At 37.1% G+C, this 25,693-nt stretch overlaps 2 protein-coding genes across 2 annotated transcripts in view; both read right to left on the reverse strand.

Moving 5' to 3' along the window:
* Window positions 1-8,397, reverse strand: part of LOC113523946 (mucin-5AC) — a 32,224-nt gene extending 23,827 nt beyond the window's left edge. Inside the window, exons 1-22 of the mRNA XM_053238294.1 lie at window positions 8,279-8,397; window positions 8,107-8,154; window positions 7,744-8,005; window positions 7,448-7,562; window positions 7,186-7,276; window positions 6,712-6,818; window positions 6,099-6,312; window positions 5,789-5,914; window positions 5,455-5,572; window positions 4,845-4,983; window positions 4,542-4,652; window positions 4,058-4,127; window positions 3,828-3,968; window positions 3,512-3,676; window positions 3,298-3,392; window positions 2,823-2,949; window positions 1,550-1,802; window positions 1,413-1,462; window positions 869-969; window positions 552-703; window positions 337-475; window positions 81-191 (exon numbers count right to left, since the gene is read on the reverse strand). Coding sequence (XP_053094269.1) covers window positions 81-191; window positions 337-475; window positions 552-703; window positions 869-969; window positions 1,413-1,462; window positions 1,550-1,802; window positions 2,823-2,949; window positions 3,298-3,392; window positions 3,512-3,676; window positions 3,828-3,968; window positions 4,058-4,127; window positions 4,542-4,652; window positions 4,845-4,983; window positions 5,455-5,572; window positions 5,789-5,914; window positions 6,099-6,312; window positions 6,712-6,818; window positions 7,186-7,276; window positions 7,448-7,562; window positions 7,744-8,005; window positions 8,107-8,154; window positions 8,279-8,354 — 2,811 coding nt within the window. The 5' untranslated portion in view covers window positions 8,355-8,397. The remainder of the gene's footprint in view (window positions 1-80; window positions 192-336; window positions 476-551; window positions 704-868; window positions 970-1,412; window positions 1,463-1,549; window positions 1,803-2,822; window positions 2,950-3,297; window positions 3,393-3,511; window positions 3,677-3,827; window positions 3,969-4,057; window positions 4,128-4,541; window positions 4,653-4,844; window positions 4,984-5,454; window positions 5,573-5,788; window positions 5,915-6,098; window positions 6,313-6,711; window positions 6,819-7,185; window positions 7,277-7,447; window positions 7,563-7,743; window positions 8,006-8,106; window positions 8,155-8,278) is intronic.
* Window positions 8,398-16,595: 8,198 nt separating this feature from the next.
* The window catches only part of LOC113523927 (mucin-5AC-like), a 38,040-nt gene continuing 28,942 nt past the window's right edge, over window positions 16,596-25,693 (reverse strand). The window contains exons 39-61 of the mRNA XM_053238295.1: window positions 25,497-25,672; window positions 25,341-25,410; window positions 25,109-25,242; window positions 24,518-24,546; window positions 24,194-24,362; window positions 23,818-23,916; window positions 23,685-23,725; window positions 22,196-22,318; window positions 21,913-22,008; window positions 21,584-21,752; window positions 21,225-21,323; window positions 21,089-21,129; window positions 20,737-20,859; window positions 20,447-20,542; window positions 20,119-20,287; window positions 19,730-19,828; window positions 19,597-19,637; window positions 18,973-19,095; window positions 18,621-18,716; window positions 17,798-17,926; window positions 17,490-17,523; window positions 17,249-17,372; window positions 16,596-16,973 (exon numbers count right to left, since the gene is read on the reverse strand). Of these exons, the coding sequence (XP_053094270.1) occupies window positions 16,769-16,973; window positions 17,249-17,372; window positions 17,490-17,523; window positions 17,798-17,926; window positions 18,621-18,716; window positions 18,973-19,095; window positions 19,597-19,637; window positions 19,730-19,828; window positions 20,119-20,287; window positions 20,447-20,542; window positions 20,737-20,859; window positions 21,089-21,129; window positions 21,225-21,323; window positions 21,584-21,752; window positions 21,913-22,008; window positions 22,196-22,318; window positions 23,685-23,725; window positions 23,818-23,916; window positions 24,194-24,362; window positions 24,518-24,546; window positions 25,109-25,242; window positions 25,341-25,410; window positions 25,497-25,672 (2,485 nt within the window). The 3' untranslated portion in view covers window positions 16,596-16,768. The remainder of the gene's footprint in view (window positions 16,974-17,248; window positions 17,373-17,489; window positions 17,524-17,797; window positions 17,927-18,620; window positions 18,717-18,972; window positions 19,096-19,596; window positions 19,638-19,729; window positions 19,829-20,118; window positions 20,288-20,446; window positions 20,543-20,736; window positions 20,860-21,088; window positions 21,130-21,224; window positions 21,324-21,583; window positions 21,753-21,912; window positions 22,009-22,195; window positions 22,319-23,684; window positions 23,726-23,817; window positions 23,917-24,193; window positions 24,363-24,517; window positions 24,547-25,108; window positions 25,243-25,340; window positions 25,411-25,496; window positions 25,673-25,693) is intronic.

The raw sequence follows: 25,693 nt of genomic DNA on the forward strand, positions 1-25,693 counted from the left end.
CCTTGGATTTCCGCCACTTGTAAATCGCCTTGGATAAAAAAAACTTGTCTTCGAAATGAACATTCATAAATGAAACTCACTCCTATGAAGAGTTTGATGGCTTTGGAGCAAGTGGTGCCCTTTGTTCCACAGGGAATGTTTTCAGTGATGACTCTGAAAGTGCCGTTGGTGCTACTGCCACTACAGAAGTCCTGCAAATCACATTATAAAATGGGGTTGCATTTATTGTACATCTTTAAATGTACATCTTTGTGCATTTTTAAAGACTATTTTACAAGACTGATTAGCATGTTTGACTTTTTTAAATATATCTCAATGATATTGTGTGATCAGTACCTGAGCGAGGGCGTATTCACAGTTTCCATTAAACATGTATCGTTTTTCATCGAAGGTTATGTAATGCCCGTCTCCATAGATGCTACATGTTGCCCTGCACTGATGTGAGGTGCACTGCCATCTTCTGTCCTTACATGTGCTGTGAGAGATAATAAATGTGAGTCGAACACCTTGTACATAACGAATGAAATCTGAAAGAAGTATTTTGTAAATACCATGTGTTGCAGCCATCTTGAACGCTCTCCCCAGGTTGATAATTCACTCCGTTATGGACACATGGACAAAGGTCTTCAGAAATACAACCACCTTTTCCATCGGAGACAAGGCCAGAGGGACACACACAGCCGGACACACACCCTGTGCTGATCTGTAGGGATGCAGTGTAATATTATGATGCATGAATGAAATCATACTGATAAATGACTGTGTTTTAAACTAGAAGACGTCTCATTATTATTATTGTTGTTGTTTTTGTGGTTACTTTTGCTTATTATTATTTCCAAAATGCTTTCTTTGAGTAGCTATAACTCACACAAGCCATGTCCAGTGTTTGGCAGCTTTTCTGACATTCAGAGCCAGTGCTTCCGGGAGCAGAGCTGGAGCAGTTGAAGAATGTCATTGGGCTGGCACATTCTAGAGTAAAAAAAAAAAAAAATAGTGTTCGATACACACTGTTTTGGTGGAAATATAGGAAAAATTTAAGGGTGGAGCTTCCTGATTATGCTAAGGCACTTTTGCCATCTTGCAAACAATTCATTATTTCCAACGTGAATCAAGAGCTCAAGTGAAGTGAAAATATGTTTTCCTATAAAGTAGGTGACGGTATGAAACTGTGAGATGATTACTTGTAAGTCATAGCTCTAAATAAATATTATGATATAATCTGTAAATTAGCATATGCATTCAATTCTCATTGTTGTTTCTATTAAATGTGTCATGAAACATTGTTTTTTAAATTACACTCATTACTTTTAAATTTCACTATACATGATTTAACTTTCTGAAATGTACATAAAGTGAATAATAATAATAATAATAATAATAATAATAATATTTACTAGCACATTGTTACATACCTTGCACTTTCAGTACACCGATGCAGCTCAGTTTGCCTTGCTTACATGTGCTGCAGTTGGATAAGAAATCAGAATCAACACTCATCTGAACATTTCACTTGATAAATATTTTTTGTTTTGTTTTGTTTTATTCTTACCACGTGGTGCCGTCTTTGCTAATGATCTCGCCGGGCTGAATGACTGTGTTTAAATCGTAACATGGGCAGTTGTTTGCCGTAACACAAACTCCATTTTCATTCATGTAGGTGCCCGAGTCACACCCGCAACCATCCACTGGCACAAAGTTGATGCTGCAGGCGTAGTCATTCTGCCCGATGGAGCGACATGTACGCTGACAGCTGGTCATTTCGTAGGAGTAAACTAAGGAGCTGGGGCACACCGTGTAGTTTTCTGCGTACACAAAAAAAAACCCAACATACAACAGCAATTAGATACTTACAATCTTCTTACCACGATTTGGCAAGAAGTGTAAACAATACTGAGAGAAATATAGCCCTAAAGTCCCTGTCTGTGCTCAGGGCTCCTGAAGTTATATGTGTGTGTGTGTGTGTGTGTGTGTGTGTGTGTGTGTGTGTAAGTAAGTAATGGAGGGAATGGGTCAACATGATCACATTTCTAACCTATTTATAATCAACAAGCATTCGTAATTGTAATTATAACTATATCATCTTTGGAATATACTGATTTGATTTTCTCAAATGTTTTCAAATGACATAAAGATTTTTTAAGTCGTATATTTAGTAAAAAAATTTGGTTCCGGAAAGGTGGAGACAGTGGTTTGAGTACCAAATACCATGCAGTCCTTTGAGATTGGTTGGATTTCCATGACAAGGTTAAGTAGTCAGTGCTATAAGAAAGGAAGCTAGTGCAGAGAATATAATATTAATGTTATTGTGTATCATTCTGAGTTACAGTATATTCTTTAAAGTTTTTAAAGTTTCTGTCAGAGTAATTCAGGTCCAACTATAATTCTGACCCATCATTTATAGTTTCACTAATCTGTTTTCATATATGTGTAGTATATAACACAGTTCATTTCAATTAGTGATTTTTGTGTACAGTATGTGATATTGTGTAGTCTTAGTGTTGACTCTGGTCTCTGTTCCATGCTGGTTCATTCTTTTTATCTGAAGTGTGTATCTTTCAGATCCGGGTTTCTCTGAACTCATATTTACTTTACTAACTTCAATCAGAATGAAATATTTGAGTTGCTTAAAGCAGTTGTTGACTCAGTGACTTCCCAAATTTAAATCTATACCAAGAAATATTAAAATTAAACATTTGCCAAGCCAATATAAATATATACCAAGTACATATTAGTATCTGCTTGGCAAGTGTTTATATTTAATATTTGTTTTATTTGAGTGGTTTCATGGTTTCGCTTTATGAGTGCCAAAATTATTCACTCACTGCAAGCAGCATCTCTCCAGCCGTTGAGGATGATCCCTTTAGCAGCACACGCGTGTGCGTATGAAGACAGTGCGGCGCACATGCAGTCCTCTGACTTCTCACAGTTACACGTGTCATATATACAGCTCTGTAGGCAAGCAAACAAATTGTAAAGGATGTGTATAAATAACCAACACTTAGTTGTGATTAAATACAGCCTTAAAATCAATATAACACTGCAGTAGTGAGTGCAATGGTTCAGCTAATCGATGAGAGAAACTACTAATAATATTATTTAAAGCAGATTTGATCAAGTCATCTATTTCAAGTGATATGTTACACCTGTGAATAATGTTACTTTGTCATTTCATTATCTGTACAGGTACAGCATCATGTTAATGGTACGATCATTTAGATTTTTCCTATTTAAGTCTGTTCAACTAAAAAAGATGGCTCAATTACATTACATTTAACATTAAGAAAAGCTCCTTTTTACCTTTTTGTAGGTGTCAGGGCTGATTTCTGAATGGCAGCGGGCGAAAACTCCGGAAGGATCTGATAGCAGGGAACACCAGTGTTGCGCGTATTTCTCTGTGAAAAAACCACCAACATTTATCTTTAATTAATATATTTTACAAGTTATAAGACATTTAATGGGCATCGACTGAAATTCTGCATTTTAAAAGTCAAAGGCTAGTGTGTATCCGCACCATTTTCAGTGCTCAGACTGCATGGGTTCTCGAAGGTTCTCTGGATGTCTGGACAGTTTGCTCTGGTCTTCCAGGTGTTGGCAAAATCCACCGCCGTTCCTTCTCTAAGTCCACCAGCCGTGGTGAAATCGTCCGCCTGAATGTTGTTGAAATTGCCACAAAGTCCTGCAGAATGGTGAAAGTTGATTCAGTTCACAATATCCCAGTCTGCTCAAACAATAACCAGACCTTTTAATATGGGTATACTTAGATGTTTACTTTAATGCTTAATGTAAAATGTGGCAATGTGTGAGACGGCTCAGTGGTGGGTACACACCACATGTTTGTCCTTGAAAAGCTGGATCCACCGTGATGAAAACCTGCATGATGGGAACGAGCTGGATCTCCAGAAGAAGGTGGGAGTTGCTGGCCATGATGACGATGTAGAATGAAGATGGCTTGAAGATGCTCACTTCAGCTGTGGATACATAATCAAGCATTTTAACATGGTCTTGTAAGGTATATGCTCCTACAAAAGGACCAACATACTTTATTATTGAGCTTTACCTGTAAAAAGTGGAAGCTGTGTGTAAATCCTGTCCACGTCAACATTCCCAGTCGAGTCTACTCGGATCACCTGAAGAGTAAATCATAGATATCTGCTTATAATATGATATAATATGATAATATTGCAATATGATATATTCTAATTATCATGGACACATGATATATCCTGACTCCCCAAGATGCACAAAATATGATCAGAGTTTTCACAGTTTTGTTACCAATTGTATTCATAGTTATGCTTTAATTTGCCAATTGTGCACTATTCTTATTCTTATTCTTATTCTGTACCTTATTATTTCTTTAACGTCATTGCCATGTGACCTTTCATGTAAAGGATAGTTATTTTTTATATTTCATTGTACATCAATAAACCAGGATAAAAAGTTAGGCAATATTGATATAAAAAATATATCAGTACATGATAAGTCTAGGAAACTTTCTTCCACCCACAGAAGTGTGTTAATGTGCTCTTTGTATCACTTACCTTATTGCCTTTTGATAATGCGAGGGTGACTGTTTTCAGGCAGGTCTCACTGTCCGACAGTCCGCATTTCATCAAGTCACCCAGAATGGTGAAATCGGTGCCTGTGCACTCCTAAACAAAGCAGAACGATGTAGGCGAAAAAAAAAAAAACGTTTAGAAACGCAGCATAATGATGAGTAGAAAGTGCCCTTCAGTTTGTAGGTTAAAAATAATTTGCCATTTATAAATGATCAGTGAAACTACCTGAAATCCACCTTATTAAAAATGGACATAGATGTAGATTGGTAAAGTCAGGACTGTTACCTTTGCAAGGACGTACGAACACTCCCCGTGAAACGTGTAGGGTTTTTCATCAAATGTTATGATGTGCGATCCTCCCGAAACTGAGCACGTACCAGGGCAGTCTTTATACACACAGTTCCACTGACCTCCTGAGCAGGTGCTGAAAAAAAAAATATATAACAACAATAAGAGAAGGGGAAAAAAGCAACAAAAAAAAAATCTACTGATTCTCTCTAAGATCAATATGGTATCTAGGGAAAATATTTAGATCCATAGATTCTGGAGTATTCAAAACATTTTGATCCAAAATGGCAGTTGTGTATGTGACCTAATAATATGCTAAATGACCCAATAGTGAGAAAATACACTAAAGCGCAATTACACATAGTTTTCTCTCAACGTTTTATAAAAGGAAAAGGAGCAGTAGGGAGTTTTAGCCAGGAGTGGGGAGCATTTGCTTTATGATTTATCTGAATGGCCTTTCACTATGACACATGCACCATCAGAAACCTTGTATTTGGTGTTTACAGATTTTGCTTCACATTATATAATTAGAATATAATAATAACAATAACCACAGTCATAACGCCTATGTGTTTGAGTTGACTTTACATTTTTATAGAGGACTCACCATTCTCTGCAGCTAGCTGTGTAATTTTCTCCAGACTGATAAATTTGTCCTCCGTGAACACAGGAGCATGAACTCAGTGGAATACAGCTGGAGTTGGTGACATCATCCCACACAGTGCCTTAAAATATAAAATACATATAAAATTTTATATGAAAGAATTTTTTTTGCTTCATGACTGAAAAAGCTGTTGAATGATTAAATATTTTTTAATCATTTTATCATGCAAAGGAAAAAAATCCTGTTTATTAGGGATATGTCTCATAGGTGTGGTCAATCTTAGCGCTAAGTTCTTAAGCTTTAAGTTTGAGATGAGGATTTGAAAAATGCACATTACCTGGAGGACAGAAGCATCCGTCTATGCAGTGTTCTCCACACACTTCTCCTCTCTCAGAGTTCGAGCAGGTATCGATGCATGGACTGCCACACTCTGTGTACTCCATGGTATTTGGGCATGACTTGGCTGTAAGAGTCAGCAAAATAATCTTAGCAAAGACACGACAAACAAAATTTAAAACATAACCCCAGACTAACATTTTCCACATTAACGTAAGCTATATCCAAAATACTGATGGACACAAAGTCAGCAAAACACAGGCTAATTAAGCTACAATCTAAATAATCCAGGGAAAAAGGTGTTTACTCACGGCAGAACAAGTCAGTCCTCCAGTTTTGTGGTCTCCCTCCTGCGTGCACACACTGATGCGAATATTCTGCGATGGTTTTACACAAGCAGGAAGACTCTGTAGTTGTGTTACACTGGCAGAGATCCTCCATACATGCTTTCACGAACACATCGACCGACACCAGAGAGTGGCAGCTGCTGAACGCCTCCCCGAGGAACAGCTGACGGCAGAAATTCTGTCCAGGAAGACATCATATTTTTAAAAACTTTTATTTATTTGATGTTTTTAATGACCTATGGCTGTCCTATAGATTAGGGTGCTGAGCTTAGCTACATTATTATATATCTAACATGACCTTATTTGATTTAATAATAAGTTTACTACCAAGATCCCGAGTTATTTAGCTTCGTATGCTTTGCTTTTCCAATGATGACTGCTTTGTATAATAATAGCCAGCTAGCTTTATGTAGCTATCTTTTAGCTATTCTTTTTTTTTTTACCAGCAAAGTAATGAAATCTATCTAGCCTTAGTGACCACTATCTGTATCAGTCCATTATACTGATATATGTTAACAGCTGTAATTGAAATGATGATATGGTATCTGTTTAGTGAAGTTATGATAGATTTTGGTACCTCATCTCCGCAGTTCTCATATTCTTTTACAGGTTCATCCTCGCATCTTTCTGTGGGTCCGTCCATCTTCCAGAGATTTCCATAATCAGAAGGAGAGAGCAGCACACCTAAAGCATACACAAAGAAATTTCAAACCCTTTCCCATGCACTCCATATACTCCATTTGCTTTTCATCCCTTCATTCATCTTCAGTAACTGCTTTATCCTGGTCAGGGTCACAGAGGATCTGAGGCTAATCGCAGAAACAATGGATACAGGGCAGGTATAAATCCTGGATGGAATGCCAGTCCATTGCAGGTCACCATGCGCACACACACACACACACACACACACACACACACAAGGTAGCCAAACCACCTATACACACCTACAGGTAACCTGGAGCTCTGACAAGGAAACACTACTCACTACTCTGCACCCCTACTTGACTTTAAATACATTTATTTTCAGTCTTTTAGACCAAAACTTAATTACCATCCTTGATTATTTCATCGTAACCCGGGACGCCATTGAAGTCACCGCAAAGCCCGCATGTCTGATTTTTGTACTTTGAATCTAATTCCATCTGTAAAAAAAAAGAAAAGAAACCCACAATGAGCATCTGCTTTGTGGCCATTCTTATGTTACCTATTTTTAATTCACTAATTTAATATTACTTCTACTGTATTTAAGAGGTAAGTTAGGAATTAATTTTGTATAAGTATCTGTAGATGAAATTCAAAGAATAAAGCTTTACCATGAAGGCATCATCTTCATTCCACAAAGCTGTTACCCCCACTGTGGATTTGATGGAGATGTAAGAGCTGAGAATTTCAATATAAACTCCGCCGGCGGCAAATGGTGCCTTGACCCTTAAACAAACAACAAAAAAAATCATATTGGCTATTTTTCTGCATCACAAGCAATTGAAAAGATATGGATTCTGCATTATATGAATAATTACACTCAACACTGGTGAAAATGTGTGTGTCCTAAAATGGCTTTTGTATGTGTCCTAAAATTGCTAGTGGACTAGTCGCTAGTTTCGCTCACGGTTGGCCGTTGATGCTGATTAAGCCTTTACTGAGCTCCAACACTGTGCCTTCCAGCTTCAGGGTGATTTTGCTAATCGTGGCTTCACCGTTCCTGATCTCCCGTCTCATCTGAATGTTAAAGTCTTCATAGCTGGCTTTGCACCGCGAAGTCAGGATGTGATTACATGTGGACGGGAGTTGGAAAATGTCTCCGTCAAACGTCAAGAAGTGGAAATTTCCCCATGTGCTGCAGACAAGCTCGTTATGTGCTGAAGCAATTCCTGAAAATGATACACAGCGTAATCAGAGTGTTCATCCTGTTACACATTTAACTTTATGTGTATAAAAAAAACAGAGATTTGTATATTTTATTTGTGTCTACCTGAAATCAGTTGCATTTTCGTTAGTGGTTCAATGATTGCTACGGTCGCTGAAATATTTAGAGAAATACAAGTTATTCTTTCATTCTATAAACTGATCCCACTTGATCACAGATTTCTTTTGAAACAATATACATTACTAAGGTCTATATATATATTAAGTCATTTACTTACTTTGTGCTGCAGCCAGTCCAAAAGATAGAGTGATCCATGTTACTAACACTATAGTTGTTATATGTAAAGTCCCCATGGTGGTGTTGTGGAGTGGCGAACGCTCCACAGGTACGGTGTGACAATCCTCCAGTCTACTCTGATTTTTTATACTACCTGAGTTTCACGTCATATTCTTGAGATTTAGTTAAGGAGGGGCCATGAGTTAGTTTACCTTTCCTAAGATAAATATCTTGCTGGATTGTGCTAGATGATGGCGTGGCTTTGAAAAACTTTAGGCATTCTGCCTACAGGAGAAGGAGTTGATCTCGTATTCTGTTTTAGTGTTCATTAACCATAACTTTAATATGGTTGATTTAATTTCAGTAGTGTCATTATTAGTATTAATAACCATCATTTTGAAGGCAATTGTAGTAATATAGCATTGTGTGATAAAATAAGCTCTCAAGAACATACAGTAGTGTGCAAATAAATGCTGTAGAGAAAAGATGCCTTCAAAAATAATGAAATTAAATGTTTATACATTAAAAAATCCTATAAAGAGCAGTAAACAGTAATAAATGAAACAAAGTCAATATTTGGTGTGACGATCCTTTGCATTTTTTTTTTAAATAAAGCAGTATCTGAGGTGCAGTGTGTGCAGTTTTATAAGGAAATGAGCTGGAAGTGTTACTGAGCATCTTGCAGAAGCAGCCACAGTTCTTCTGGAGACTTTGACTGTCGACTCGCTTCTTATTTCTGCAGCGAAACCCAGCAGCCTTCATTATGTTTTTATCTGAAAAGTGTCTCTTATGGAATCTGCTGCTTTCTTTACTGACATACAAACATGTTTTCTGTAACGTTTCATTTTGTGCCGGAAAACTAATGTTTGGAATCTAAAATGGTTTTGTACTGAATCAATAATGTAGAAGTCAGAAAATAAACATCTATAACAAAGTTTGTACTAAAAAAATATACCAAGACTTTTGCACAGTGACAAAAAAAAAACATAAAAAAATCAAGCATCGAGTGGTTCAGGGTCTCTTAAAGAGTGATGCCTTCAAGTGTTCCAATTTAAGTATTATTCATACATTCATTCATTCATTCATCTTCAGTAACCACTTTATCCTGGTCAGGGTCAGGGTCACGTTGGCATGAGGCAGGACACACACCAGTCAATTGCAGGGCATCATACACACACTTGTTCACACCTAGAGCAATTTAACATAGACTATTTAACCATTTTTGTTACTATTGATCATAAAAAAACATTTGTTAAACCCCACACACTAAATAGCTTGTTGACACAGATTAAATCTTTGTCTTCATCAGTCCTTTGTCCTAAGCGTATGCAAGGTTTGTTGATATGGATGTTGATGGGCTAATGATTACGTCCATGAGTGAATGTGAGTAAATACATTGCTGTGAGTTATTTTATTATACAAATGATGTATAAATATCAGCCCATCCCATTAAATAATGACTCCATGATCTCCCAGTAATTCAACATCTTAAACACACAAAACTTTAAGTATACATTGAAGCTGTTAAGAATGGAGAACCTATTTGATTCAGGCCAATTGGTGACTCACACAACTTTTAAGGATCCATATCCTGATATAAAGAATCAACTTTCAGTGGCACAAAAACATCAGTACATTTTTACTAAAATATTGATAAGATGTACAGTATAACAACCAACAATGGTTATGGTACTCTTGATTATTGAACATTTGTTTATTGCTGTTGTTATGTTCATTGTCATGTTGATTTGGCATTTTTGTATTAAAAGACTCTTTATTTCAGTGTGAGGCTGTATGGCCGAGTGTAGGACAAGAGTAATAAAGGTTCAACAAAATGTAGAAAAGATGAATTTGTGAACAAACTGGGTGTTGGCTTGACACAGCCCACTAAACCAGTGATCCTGCCCCCTTCTGCTCTCCAGACCTGCCTGATCCATCCTGATGATCTACTTTTGGTTGGAGTTCTCAGCGGTTGAGATCTTTCGCTGGGGCCCCAGATGGACATCCTGAAGATCAGTGGGATTGCTGGGGATGGTGCCACCTGGGGGCCGTGGAGATGGCTTGGGGATCTCATATGGGGAGTTGTACTGTGATGGCTTGGGACTGCGATTGCTGTGGTGGCTTTGGGGCTGCAGTTGCCACTAGCAGCTTCGTACTCAGGACTCCATCAGTGGACAGTGGATAGATTCAACAAACCAGACTTCATGTGAAAACTGTGAAGAATTTACTGGTTGTACAATTGCACTATTTGTCCATATAATACACAATAATAGAAGGGATTTATTTATAATTGCACTATCTGTTATCACCCAGATGAGGATGGTTCCCTTTGGAGCCTGGTTCCTCTCAAGGTTTCTTCCTCATATCGTCTCAGGGAGTTTTTCTTTGCCACCGTTACCTCTGGTTTGCTCATTAGGGATAAATTCACATATTTACAATTTATTTTGGTTTAATTTAATTTGAATCTATTTGAATTGAAATTCACTTTAAAAGAGAAAAACATTAAACATTAAAACATTAAGAGTTAATAAGTTTTAGTTTTAGCTTTGTTTAAGGGGTAACCTCTGGGGTATTTTGGCATTGGGATGTGGGGGAGGTTAGCTCTAGGGATTATTTGTGGATGTGCGGGCAATTACCTATGGGGTATGTATGAGTGTAGGGGTAATTGTGGTTGGTGGGGGTATATTCAGCAGTGGAGGCTATTGTTTTAGATGAGTATTTCGACTTGTGACCTTAAGTACTTCTACCACTTCTGGTGAGGACTAACACATCTTCTTCCAGTGGTAGTAGATGGTGATTAATCCACTATACCAGGTATAATAGAGATATAATCAAAAAATTTGGTACTGTGTGAAGGCAGACTCTAGTCTCAGACTAGGCAGAATCAAGGCAGACTCTAGTCCACACCTTTCCATCTCACATACCAGTTCAGATTTTTAGAGTGGAGTGTGAAAACGTTTATTTATTTTTGCTTGGTACAGTAAATTATGGTCAATGTCAAAAAATATGTTCAGTGTTAAATTGAAGAGACATCACATCATACCATTGACATATACAGAGTCCTTGAGAATTTTAAAACATACCATGTTTTTGTTTTGTTTTGTTTTTTACTTATAACCAGCTACTCTATCTTTTTTGAGCTGCTGTTCACACAATGGCCCTTATTCAATGATCAAAATATGGTCAAATCTGATTGTAAATCATTTCATCTGTATGATCAAACTCCTGTTGTCAGATTGTGTGCAAATTTGAACATACCATTTTAATAGCCTGGAAAATGCATGATTTGGACAAATATCAACACTAAGTATAGTATGTACATACTGTACATGTGTCCAAAAAGTCAGGAACTAATCTCCTTTCTCCTTTTCCTTCTCTCTTCATTTCACTCCCAGGCCTATGACTTGCTAGATAGTTTTTCTAGCTGCTAGCTTACACACCATGGTGTCTGAGATAGCTCATCCTCTGGAGAGGTAAAAGGGCCAGAGCATGCATGCCCCACTATCGCTCTTGAGCTGCTGACTGCATACTTACATGCTACAGGACAGGAGTGTGTGTATCCCTCCAGTACCCTCACATCCACCGAAGCTTTCAGCACTAACAGGGCTAGAATATGCATGTCCCTCCATTGCCAATGTGCTGCCTAATCATTCCATTTTGCTCCTGTTTCCGGGACCAGAGCTTGATTTCACTCAAATCCACCACAGCTATCAGTGCTCACAAACCTGGAATGTGTCACCCTTATGCCACTGTCCTCACCCCATGATTTACTTACTTGGTACCAACAGTTTTTGAAACTCTCCTGCTGGCTAGTGGGCCTGTAATTAGCTGTTGCTCTTGATACACACAGAGCTGAAACTCCATTGAATTACGCTTGTGTACCAAGTGCCTGTACATCCTGGAGCCTCCACATGGCCATCAGTTATGTGCCTACTGCCTTGGCATCAACCTAATCAGGCTGGTCCAAAGGAACCAACCAAAGGAACACTTCTCTCTGAGAATATAGATGGCTTGACATCAAACATAGCTCAGGTTAAACTCACTAATTTAGAGCGAAAACACACTCTATGAATCACACCTTTCTGCAGAGCCCTCCTGATAGCTCTGGGTCCAAACCCTACTCTTGGTGCTCACCTGAGGAGCATGAGGATAGTATGTCTGTGGCAGAATCTGGGAGACTCTTCCAGAACACATGAACCTGCTATAACTGAGATGCCATCACGTCCTGATCCATTCAGATCATGGAATGATGGTTATGTACATAAATCACCAGGGTGGCACAAGTTCAAAAACACCCTCTGCCTTACAGGAAGCTCCTCAACTGGGCTCACAGACCTCTGGCCTCACTAAGAGCAACTTACCTACCAGATCCCCGGCAGAACCAGGACTGCTACAGCCACATTCTTTAGACCAACCTGGCATTTTCTGGGGCCTGTAATTTTACTGCAATTAGAAACTAAAACAGTGTCTCAAATGACATTTCACATACGCATAATGTGCCATATTCAAAGCTGCTGTTGTAAGTCAGCAAGTTAAGTTCAAATGTTACATCAATATTTACGTGGGGAAAGTGTCTTGTATTCAGATTCAGGTTGTGCAGGTACTTAAGCTGATTTTATTGGCGGTCTATTCAGATTATTAAAATTCAATGTGTTTAGTTCACACCTCCAAGGTTGCCAGATTTTTCTTGAGTAGAGATGACCGAGATAGCATTTTTCAATAGTGACTAGACCACCTGCTTTATACACTGCATCACCTTTAAGCCTAAAAAAAAAATTGGGGAAAGAAAATACAGACTGAAGAAGCAGATTACATGTTTTTCTTTGCTGTCACATGTAATTCAATGTAACATAAAAGCAATAAACAGTTTAAAATTGAAAAATAAAAAAAGAGTAATCTGATGATATGTGCAACAGAAGAATGCAAGTAGTCAAATAAAGATCCCATAGATTAAATCTATTTTAGATCTAATAGTTTAATAGTTTAGTACTGTGCTTCCCAATCACACTTTGCTGTTTTCCCTCTTCTTAACAATATGACTTTCACTCTTATTAATTATAGAATTAATAAGATAATGCCAATATTTCTACTACTTTCATTGCAATCTCCTGTTAAGAAAATGCAAAACAAGCACTCATCTGCTACACTTACGGCTCACTGTAAGTTAATTCATAATTTTATCCATAAAAAATTCACTCCTCGAGATAAGCAATGTCTTTTATGTACGTCATATTGGCTTCACACGTTATTCCATAATTTTTAAAAATGTATTTACAGCTTAAAACATGAATTTCTGCGTGACATATTATGGTTACATCAAACTGTCAGACAGCAGTGCTGGAGTTAATACTGCCTTTCTCTTGAGCCAATATAACGCAACAAAAAATCAAAATCAGTCCAATTCGTACGTAACCAAGTCACGCCTTGGTTACCAAACAAACTCCAGTCTGTGCCCGCAACACCCATGCAACTTAAATGAGCTGTAAATACCAGTGTGTGCTCCTCAATACACACACGTAACTCTACTCACACACCAATGTGAATAGTGTTTTCACACTGGAAAACTCAACAGAAACTCCTTAATGTCTGCCCCACTTACGGTAGCACACACCCCTATGGTAGTCTACTGTCACCAACAGTGAGACTTAAACAACAGGCTACATGTCTTTTTCACCAACACAATAGTGACAAATTTAGTAATGGGTAGATATATTAGAAATATTAGAACTGCTGTCACCTATGGTGAGCTTTTCACTCTGAGAGAAAAGCCTTCAATCGGCTACACCATGTCGCTTTTGATGGTTTATAAGGTCTTTAGAAACATCTTAATGTGAGATTTTCATCAGTGTATGAGATTTATACTGTATATGCATGTAAATAATCATTATTAATGCAGAGTGTGGTCAGAAAATGGCAAGAACATTCACATACAAAACATATTATATAATATAGTGTATGCAGAATATGGAGGAAAAAAAACATGGGCTCCAAAAGGAAGTGTCTTTAATATTTTAGTCAATCAGATACTGTCAGCTAAACAGAGTATCAGTATTGAAGGAGCGTAAAACAATGAACTTGTCATCGAAAGACATACTGTGATTAATAAAATGACATGAATAAAAATGAATAATAATTCCTATTGTAATTAAACGGCATGTGCCTTCTGCCTATTACTATTCAAATACTGATAGAGTTAATGAATGGAAATTTGTATAACCACTAAGTAAGTGAAAAAAAAAAACTTCATTAATATGGAATAATCAAATATCATTTTCCCACTACAATTTAACTTTCTTCCTGTTGGTAGCTTGTTTCTGGACAAAATGAACATAATAATATGAAATGGAATAATTAGCATAAATATTAAAAGCAACTTTTAACTCAACATTTCAACCTTCAAACAGTTCCTCCAGCCTTAATTTGCCAGAGGTATGTACTTTTTTAGACACAACCTATTTGTCAAGGTGCATACCCAGCTCCAGCTTGTGTGTTTAATCACTCAACCACTCAATCACTCAAGTAGGTGGACCTACTCTTGAAAAAACTATTATTTCACAGCGACTAAGTAAATATATGAAGCCTAACATCCTAGGGGAATGAACTCAATTCAGGATATAGGGAATGAAAGCAAAGGCTTTGACAGTGTAATTCAAATACACAAATGGATGATTAATGTGCTGGGCTGACATGTACCAAAGCAAGAAACTCTTTCATGTAAAGGTTACTTTCATACCGTGCTAAGATGAATAAATATGTACAGAGGGATAGGACAGAGGGAGGATGCCTGCACACTGCTAATTTATCTCATGCATGAATTCTATCATGACGATGGGCATTTTTTTATATCATACGTCATTCAGTAAAAGACCCATATTTTAAAAACAACAAGCGGACTGCCACCTACTATAAGACCTATTGGAGTAATTCCAAAAATAATTCAGTCCTCAAAAATTGGTCATGGGAGATTTATTGGACAAACTTTATTTAAAATCAAATTTATAACTATACCTATGGTATGCTGTGAAAAATTGTTTGCACCCTTGCTAATTTCCTCTAATTTTTGCACATTTGTCACACTACATTGTTTCAGATCCTCATAAAAATGTAATTTAGCACTAGGAGAACATGAGGAAACACAACACAGTTTTAAATGATCATTTCATTTACTGAAGGAAAGAATTATGCAACACCTAGGTGACTCGAGTGAAACAGTATCATCAAGGTCACCAAGGTGCACCTCTTGCATGTTCACCATTTTTGCCCAGTCTCCTTCTAACGGTGGAATCATGAACGCTGACCTTATCTGAGGTGAGTGAGGTCTGCAGTTCCTTAGATGTTTATTTGGGTTCTGTTGTGACTTCCTGGATGAGTTGTCGATGTGCTGTTTGGAGCAATGTTGATAGGCCATGCAGTCACACACGCCACATCCACAAAGTGGTAGAAAATTTGCATATATGGCCTTCTTTCTTCTGTTTTTTTTTTAACTCCACCTTTGTGCTGCATTCTGAGGCTGTTTACCAGCACAGGTAGATGGTATATGAATGTTGACCCATACTTTCACCTCACTGGGGGTCTTGGGCTTGCCTGTAGCTCATTTTAGCTGTTGTTCCTCTTTCGGCTGCTCAGTTGCCACAGTGGATCATTGGTCCACCTATTTGATTTGGCACAGTTTTTACACCGGATGCCCTTCCTGACACAACCCTCCCCAATTTTATCCAGGCTTGTGTAACTCTAAATACATCCCTTATAAAATCCATGAGAGGAAAAACTGAACTCAGATGTTCATATTAAGCTGTTATTCATATTAATTTGAAAAGATAATGCACCTCTGTATTTCAGTTTCACTCTTTAAATGGAAGGGCTGGATGAAGAAGACGTTAGTGTGGCATCACCTGGGTGAGTAAATTTAGAATAAATCCCCTATTTGATCATTGTGGTAAGTGATTTTCTACTTTAAGATGCTATAAATTGCATGATGTGCCTTTCCATTATGCTTCTTGCTGTGTGTTGAGTGTGTAAAATTGACTTGTATGACTAAAGGCAAGATCACACCCTTTCTTGTGTGTATTTCACTCATAATAATATAATAAGGATTCAGGGTTTGATATATATGTTATTGTCACTGTAACCATAAATGGTCACCTGACAAATAACTCATTAAAGGTGATGTCATGTGATACTGATTTAATGTTTATGGTGATTATTAAAAAGCTTTTCTTCTTCCATTTACTAATAGAAATCTATCAAGCATTAATAAAATATATATTTTCTTAATATTAACATCACTAGATGCAGTTTCACACAAATGAGATGCGACATGTTGATGTTTATTAGGTTTTAAGCATCAGAAAGGAATTACAGAAAAAAAAAACACTGAAGATTTTTCTTCAGTCGTCACAATTCTTTAGTTGATTCTTTAATTGATTCGTGTAAATAGAGTCATAAATAGATTAACATTGATTAGAGAAAATGAAGACTGTTCTACATTTGATCACCGACGCCTACGCCGCTGCTTGACGGGAGAAGTCTCCTTCAGTGTGCACTCTCTCTCATAGCAGCTGCACTTCTCAACATAGTCGTACGTGTGGGTGACTTTTGATCCGTCCGGACAGATGAATTCGGCTTCCTTCTTGCTGGTGGACACTTCCTGACAACAGGAGCAGGAGTGCTCGAACGTGTTGGCTGCCATCGAGTAGCTGAGGAGTGCAGGGAGAAAGTGGATCATTATTTTGAGGTATTAGGAAACACATCTCAGTGCCAAATGTCTCAGTGGTGAAATGAAAACAGTTCATGCTGTCATAAGCTGATAGGAGGTTCACGCAAAATCAACCTCACCTATGAAAGCTGACGGAGACATGTTATAGAAGATTATAATAAAAGTCTACTAACAAAATATTGCATTAATCATTTTCATCGTGTATCTAGAGCACTGTCTTTTCATCATGTGACAGAAGTAGAATCTGAAGCTTACAGGGAAGATGTGACACAAGAGCCTTCACAAGCCGTCAGTTCCACTGGCTGTGCAGTCTTGCAGCCATTGCTCTCAAGGTAAGTGATGCTCTTGGTAAGGTTGCACGAGCTACTCTTCTGCGTGCCTTAAAAAAAAAAAAATCAGTTTATTTAGTTTGAATTCACTGCTTGGATTGGATATAAATTTTTTATTTTTTTTTTTGGAAATAATAGCAACTAATTAAATGTAAATGAACACTTACAAGTAGGGCAGCAATCAACATTGACAATTGTTCCCTGCATAAAGAAAAAGAGAAAGGATTATATTATGGGTTAAGATACAAAGACAAACAACACCATGGCAACGTAAGCTGATCTCCTAAAATGTTGCCCCTCGCTTAAAACATCTAGCACATCATTAACCGTATATAGAGTTTAGCTATATATATATATATATATATATATATATATATATATATATATATATATGTATATATATATATATAATTATATCCCTACTTATGGTGTTGCCAGTGTGATTGTTATGCTTTCTGTGGTTGTGGCAACTCACCGGAATACAGTCAGCTTCATAGAATGGTGGACAAACATTCTGGGTCTTTACAGGATTGTACTGTGTCCCGTCTTTCACACAGTTATAAGTCACACATTTGTCATTAGATGGAGTCCAGGAATCACCAGGCTAAAGAAACACAGAGGAAGCGTTAGTGAAAAAATTTATAACCAGAAAAGACCCTGCCCTGCCTTCTACCCAAGCATCCCGGGTCCTGCTCCCATCTTGTATTATTTGACTTCTGGCTTAAATCATTACTTGACTTGGACAATTGAAAAGTTTTCCAGACCTCCAACCCCTCATACTTGAGTAGAGACTTTTGACCTGACTTGGATTTGAAAGCTGTTGTATTGAGATTTGATGTGCATTTAGGGTTATAAGATTCAACTACATCTCTTTTGCGTAATTCTTGTCACTATTGTACAGAGGCACTGAAATGACAGGATTTTTTTTAGGTAAAACTCTGGTGTGTGCCACACATTATGATCATATCAGGATATTATCCCGAGAGCTGTACCAGATACTCTCAGGTGAGCATGACATATTATCGCATACTCAAGTCATTTTCTTGGATTTGCTAGACAGAAATAAATTGGCTAATTATTTTCTTTTATATGGTGATGAAACTATACTCTGAGGTTCAGATAGACTAAACTTTTTGCACCCGGTTTCAGGCCCAAGTGTCTGTTTATATGAGATCTTTGTATTTCTTGCCTTTTTGTTTAACATTCTGACTGCTATGATGTTATGCGTTAATGTTACTGAGTTACGTATACCTCGTATTTTATATTTTTTATACTTTTTTCATATATTAAAAGCTCACCTTGATAATTTGAGTTGTATTTCCAGATGTAACCACACAGCTGATCTGTACACATGTTCCACAGCACTCTCCTGAAACAAGCTGGTACTCATATCCCTAAATAAAGTAAAAATGAACAGATTTAGGCAATTGCTCAGCAATGAAATTATTATCAGACATTAGTGTTTGACAGTTATTAATTTGCATTCTTTAAACTAGCAAATTTGCTTTATATAATATTTTGACAGCATTTCTAATGCAATATATAGTCAATCACATGCAATATATAGTCATTCTTATCACACACACTGTTGTTGTTACCATTCACCATAGTAAGACATTCTTAAGCCTAGTTGAATTTCTCCCTACTCACCAGTGGACATTGTGTGTCACATGGAATAGGAGTGCATGAGATTTTGTGCAGTTTAGTTTGGGGGTCCAATTCATCAGAGCACACACACTTATTACATTCTTCCTTAGGAACAGATGCACCAGACTGCAACAAGACAAAGAGAAATCTGACTGAGAACTGAAAGGATAAAGTTTTTTTATCTCTTTATTAAATCCACATGCTGAAGGTAACAAATGGAACCTGTAAATCCTCATGAAGGAACAACTATTCAACTACAACAATATCAGGAAGAAGCATTGATAGGTATATAAACAAGCCGGTTCTCTCTCTCTCTCTCTCTCCTTCCCTCTACAGACTGCCTCTAAACCACTCCTCCACATGCCACTTGTGTTATACAATCATATCTTTTATTGTTTTTATTTATTGTAAACTATATTTGTAACCCCTGGGATATTGTGTACAAGATTCATGATGCAAAATCCCAATTAAGTCCGTTTCAGTTTTAGGTTTTAAAACTACAGAAATGCGGTTTAAGAGGGGTGAAAACTTATGCAACCCAGTGTAAATCAGTGCCATTTATACAGTTTGGAGTATAGTGAGTATATATTTTATTTCATATCTTGGTCATGTTCACGGTGTTCTTACCTTATATGTCGTGTCATTGAACACACAGACAGGTTCAGGCACTGTAAAAAGTGAAACGATATTCCAATGATTTTTTTTCTACCATTATTAAATATTTTCTGGGAACAATGCGTGTATGCTGATCCACACTTACCACAGGTGTAAACTGGACAACAGCCTTTCATTTCGACTCGTGGAGTGAATCCGAGAGGGCAAGGTTGATTCTCATTGGGACAAAGACTGAAATTACACACTGTGGAAGGATATAATATAATACAATCACATAAATGACATGTATAATAACAGATTGACTTAATAAAATTTTGTGATTGTAATAGCATTGATGAGGTAGAACAAAAGAATATCTTATCTTGCACTAAGCGCTTGTGTGATACAAGATGTTGCATATTTCTGCATTATACAATCTTTGTAATGCAAATGTTACACTGCCTTTTAGTCTAAATTTTAGATCCATATGTTCCTTCAGTTGAATTTTGGTATAAGACATGTTGAAATGTAAATGTTTAAAGTGTGTAAACTCACCACAGACGTTATATTTGCAGCAACCCACAGTCTGTTGGACCATCATCTGACCGGGTTCGTTACAGTTAGGAGGCTCTTGTGTAGGACATGGCACATGCTTGCAGCTCACTGTCAGACTCTTCTCTTCACACGTGCAGCTCATACAATCCGAGACCCAGGTCTCTTTGACCTTAAAGGAATTAGTGATGTGTATGTTATTTTCTTATCGTAATACAGAAAAAAGGTGTCAGTTATAAATACATATATAGATAGATAGATATTAAAAACTATGTACTATTGCAAATTTTGCTTCAAGAATGACAATTTTTTTCATATATTAAAATCTCACCTTGATAATTTGAGTTGTATTTCCAGATGTAACCACACAGCTGATCTGTACACATTTTCCACAGCACTTTCCTGGAACAAGCTGGTACTCATATCCCTAAATAATTGTATTAGCATACTTTAGTGTATTTTAATAGTTACTAAATTTAAATGCACTTTATTTATTAGTTTGATAGCATTTCAGAAAGACTGTACATTCTTATACGATATACATTGATATTTAACACACACAGTATTGCTACCATTGGACATGATGAAACATTGTCACAATGTGAATTTCTCCCTACTCACCAGTGGACATTGTGTGTCACATGGAATAGGAGTGCATGAGATTTTGTGCAGTTTAGTTTGGGAGTCCACTTCATCAGAACACACACACTTATTACATTCTTCCTTAGGAACAGATGCACCAGACTGCAACAAGACAAAGACAAATCTGACTGAAAACTGAAGAGATGAAATTAGTTTCACATCCATACCTGTAAATCCTCATGAAGAAACAATTATTCATCTGGGACTACCACAATATTAGGAAGAAAAATGAACTCAGTGCTATTTCTGCAGTTTGGACTATAGTGTGCATGTTTTTGATCAATTTTATATATTTTGTTTCATATATTGACCATGTTCACAGTGTTCTTACCTTATATGTCGTGTCATTGAACACACAGACAGGTTCAGGCACTGTAGTAAAAGAAAGAACAGACTTTTAATGCATTTTTTTTTACTACATTAAACATTTCTGTGGGAAAAATACGTTTATGCTGCTTCACACTCACCACATGTGTACTCTGAACAGCAGCCATTTGTTTTGACTTGTGGAGTGAATCCGAGAGGGCAGGTTTGCTTCTCATTGGGGCAAAGACTGTAATTACACACTGTGGAAGAATATAATATAATACAATCACATAAATGACGTGTATAAACAACTGATTACATTTTGAGATTATAATATCAACAAGAAAAGTGCTTGTGTGAGACTAAACATTTAGCATATTTCTGCATTATACAATCTTTGTAATGTAAATGTTACACAAATTGCCTTTTAGTCTTAGTTTTAGATCGTGGATGTGTTCCTTCAGTTGAATTATGGTATAAGACATGTTGAAATGTAAATGTTTAAAATGTGTAAACTCACCACAGATGTTATATTTGCAGCAATCCACAGTCTGTTGGACCATCATCTGACCGAGTTCGTTACAGTTAGGAGGCTCTTGTGTAGGACATGGCAAAGGCGTGCAGCTCACTGTCAGATTCTTCTCTTCACACGTGCAGCTCATACAATCCGAGACCCAGGTCTCTTTGACCTTAAAGGAATTAGTGATGTGTATGTTATTTTCTTATCGCAATACAGAAGTAAGGTGTCAGTTGTAAATGCATATGTAGATAGATATTGATATTTAAAACTTTGTATGCTGCAGATTGTGCTTTATTTTATTTTATTTTTTTCATATATTAAAATCTCACCTTGATAATTTGAGTTGTATTTCCAGATGTAACCACACAGCTGATCTGTACACATTTTCCACAGCACTCTCCTGGAACAAGCTGGTACTCATATCCCTAAATAATTGTATTAGCATACTTTAGTGTATTTTAATAGTTACTAAATTTAAATGTGCTTTATTTAAAGGTTTGATAGCATTTCAGAAAGACTGTATATTCTTATACAATAGAATTATACTTATCACACACATTATTGTTATCAATGCACATGAGGGAAAAAAAAGGTAAGTTTCTCCCTACTCACCAGTGGACATTGTGTGTCACATGGAAGAGGAGCGCATGAGATTTTGTGCAGTTTACTTTGGGAGTCCACTTCATCGGAACACACACACTTATTACAATTTTCCATGGGAACAGATGCACCAGACTGCAACAAGACAAAGAGAAATCTGACTGAGAACTGAAAGGATAAAGTGAGTTTTATAATCTCTTTATTAAATCCACAAGCTGCAGATAAGACGTGAAACCTGTAAATCCTCATGAAGGAACAATTATTCATTTGTGACTACAACAATATCAGGAAGAAGAATGACATAGAGTGTCTTGTATAAATATTCACCCCCTTGAACTTTTCCACATTTTGTAATGTTATAATGTGGAACTGAAAAAGACTTCATTAGGATTATATATCATGAATCTACATGAAATAGCCCATAACCAGGTTTTGGCTAAATATATCCCAAACCTAAGTCCACTATTTAAAAATGTAAAGAATATGGCACAACCACAACTAGAGGACGCCATCCTCTAAAAGACAGTGACCAGGGAAAGATGGCATTAGTCAGAGAAGCAGCCAAGAGGCCAAGAGTAACTCTGAAGGAACTGGAGAGATACACAGCTCAGATGGGACAAGCTGTTCACAGGACAACTGCAACCTGGACACTCTACAAAGCTGGGCTCTATGGAAGAGTGACAAGCCATATGAAATTGTGATCGATTTGAAGTTCTTTAGAGTTTGTTCGGGATTGTATAAACATGTGAAAATAGGCTGTCTGGGCTGATGTGACAAAACTTGAACTTTTTAGCCTTGGCACAAAGCACTTTGGTGGAAACTCAACACAGCTCATCACCCTGAGAACACCATCCCTACAGTGATACATGGTGGTGGTAGCATCATATTAGACGTTACCCTTAGCCTCTTGGTTGTTTCTCTAATCCCTTCCTTACACGGTCACGAGTCATCTAGGCAGAGTGACAGTTGTGTCACATTCTTTCCATTTTTTAAATATTGGATTTAATGATGCCTTGGTGGATGATCACAGTATATAGAAATTTTTTTTTTTTTTAAATAACCAAACCCTGAGTGATACTTTTCCGGAACTTTGTCCCAGAATTGTTTGGACAGGTTCTTGGGCTTCATGATGCTGTTTGGGTATATTCTCTAACAAACTCTTCCAGGAAGAAGGGTATTTATATCAAGGTCATGTGACACTTTAATTGCACACAGGTGGACTCCATTCAGAAGTCACGTGGATGGTCACTGGTTTTGCAACAATGGGGTGAATACTAATGCAATATCAACTTTTACCTTTTTGTATTTGCAACTAATTTTGCAAACTATATTGATGCCCCCTGGGCTATTTTGTGTAGATTAATGATACGTTCGTGAACACTTTTGTAAGCCAAGGTAAATCAGTGCTGTTTGTACAATTTGGAGTGTAGTGAATCTGTGCATATTTCTGAAAAATTTTATGTTTTATTTTATATCTTGGTGATGTTCACAGTGTTCTTACCTTATATGTCGTGTCATTGAACACACAGACAGGTTCAGGCACTGTAAAAAGAGAAACGATATTCCAATGATTTTTTTTCTACCATTATTAAATATTTTCTGGGAACAATGCGTGTATGCTGATCCACACTTACCACAGGTGTAAACTGGACAACAGCCTTTCATTTCGACTCGTGGAGTGAATCCGAGAGGGCAGGTTTGCTTCTCATTGGGACAAAGACTGGAATTACACACTGTGGAAGAATATAATATAATACAATCACATAAATGACGTGTATAAACAACTGATTACCGGTTTACTAGCATTTTGAGATTATAATATCATTGATGGCTGCAAGAAAAGTGCTTGTGTGAGATAAAACATTTAGCATATTTCTGCATTATACAATCTTTGTAATGTAAAAGTTACACTGCCTTTTAGTCTTAGTTTTAGATCGTGGATGTGTTCCTTCAATTGAATTACGGGATAAAACATGTTGAAATGTAAGTGTTTAAAGTGTGTAAACTCACCACAGACGTTATATTTGCAGCAACCCACAGTCTGTTGGACCATCATCTGACCAGGTGCGTTACAGTTAGGAGGCTCTTGTGTAGGACATGGCAAAGGCGTGCAGCTCACTGTCAGACTCTTCTCTTCACACGTGCAGCTCAAACAATCCGAGACCCAGGTCTCATTGGGCTTAAAGGAATTAGTGAATTGTACATTATTTTCTTATTGCTTATTGACCTTAAGGAAAGTAGGTGTTGTGCTTAATTATGGTAACAGTTCTAATAACAAATTTAATTATTTATAAAAATGTCTAAAATCGAATATTTGAATCTGCTTTCTTTTACCTTTTTCAATTGTCCATCGAACTTGCATTCTGATGATATGAAGATAAAAGAAAAAACAATTACTATTTAAGCCAGCACTATCTATTTTAACAGGTACACAGTAGATCTACAGACAGATGACAAATTAAAGATAAAACCAACATAAAGTGTTTTAGTAAGGTGTTGAGACCCCATGCCATTAGACACCAGAACAGCTTCAGTGCACCTTGGCATAGATTGGACAAATCTGGAACTTGTGCTGGATGGATGAACACTATTTTTCCAAAAGATATTCCCTCTATAGGTGTTTTGATGATGGTGGTGGAGAGTGCTGTCTAACATGCCAGTCCAAAATTTCTGCTAGCTGTATATTTGGGTTAAGAACTGATGACTGTGGTGGCCATAGCATACGAATTGTGTCATTTTCGTATTCATCAAATTATTCAGTGAGACTTTATGTTCTGTAGGTGGGGGCGGGGTCATCCCAGAAGAAACCACTCCCATCAGGATAGAAAATACCATCATATAACAGAGAAAATAGTATAACAGAGCCAGTTTTAACTTTATCATCTGTCTGTAGTTTCAACTTTAATAATAAAAATGAGGACTTACCACAGGAATCAGGAACACACACATTTAAATCTGGACCCAACTGTATCATGCCTTCCGGACAGTAGCATCCTTCCCAGATCATACTTTCCAAAGCATTAAAGGTACTTGGTGTACTTATAAACTTGAGGTTAAATCTGTAAAAGCAAGCAATAGAATGTCACTGTAATGTAATTTTGTAACAAAGAAAACAAAAAAAAACACTTTTATCACTGTGTGTTAGATGCCACTTTACCTTAAATCACAAGTTGGTGGAATCTGAGGTCCGCAAGCTTTGTACACTTTGGGCTTTTCACACTCGAAATCTACACACGGAGGACACAAATGTTTGTAACTGCTTTAAGCAGATATTATATGACATTAATTGTTATGTCACTTTAATGCCACTTACCACACACTCCATTCGTGGCTGTCCTCCAGTCGATGCAGATTCCTGCCAGAGCACACTGTTCAGCGTACATCTGCAAACTGGTACAACCGATGGTCTCGTTCATGTGGCACACGTCATAGTTGCAAGCCTCCTCATAATACTGGTATGGGATTAACTCATGGCATTCCTTAAAGATCCTTTAAAAAAGATCCAGGTTA

This window comes from Pangasianodon hypophthalmus, chromosome 11 (genome assembly GCF_027358585.1).
Source record: "Pangasianodon hypophthalmus isolate fPanHyp1 chromosome 11, fPanHyp1.pri, whole genome shotgun sequence".
Lineage (NCBI taxonomy): Eukaryota > Metazoa > Chordata > Actinopteri > Siluriformes > Pangasiidae > Pangasianodon > Pangasianodon hypophthalmus.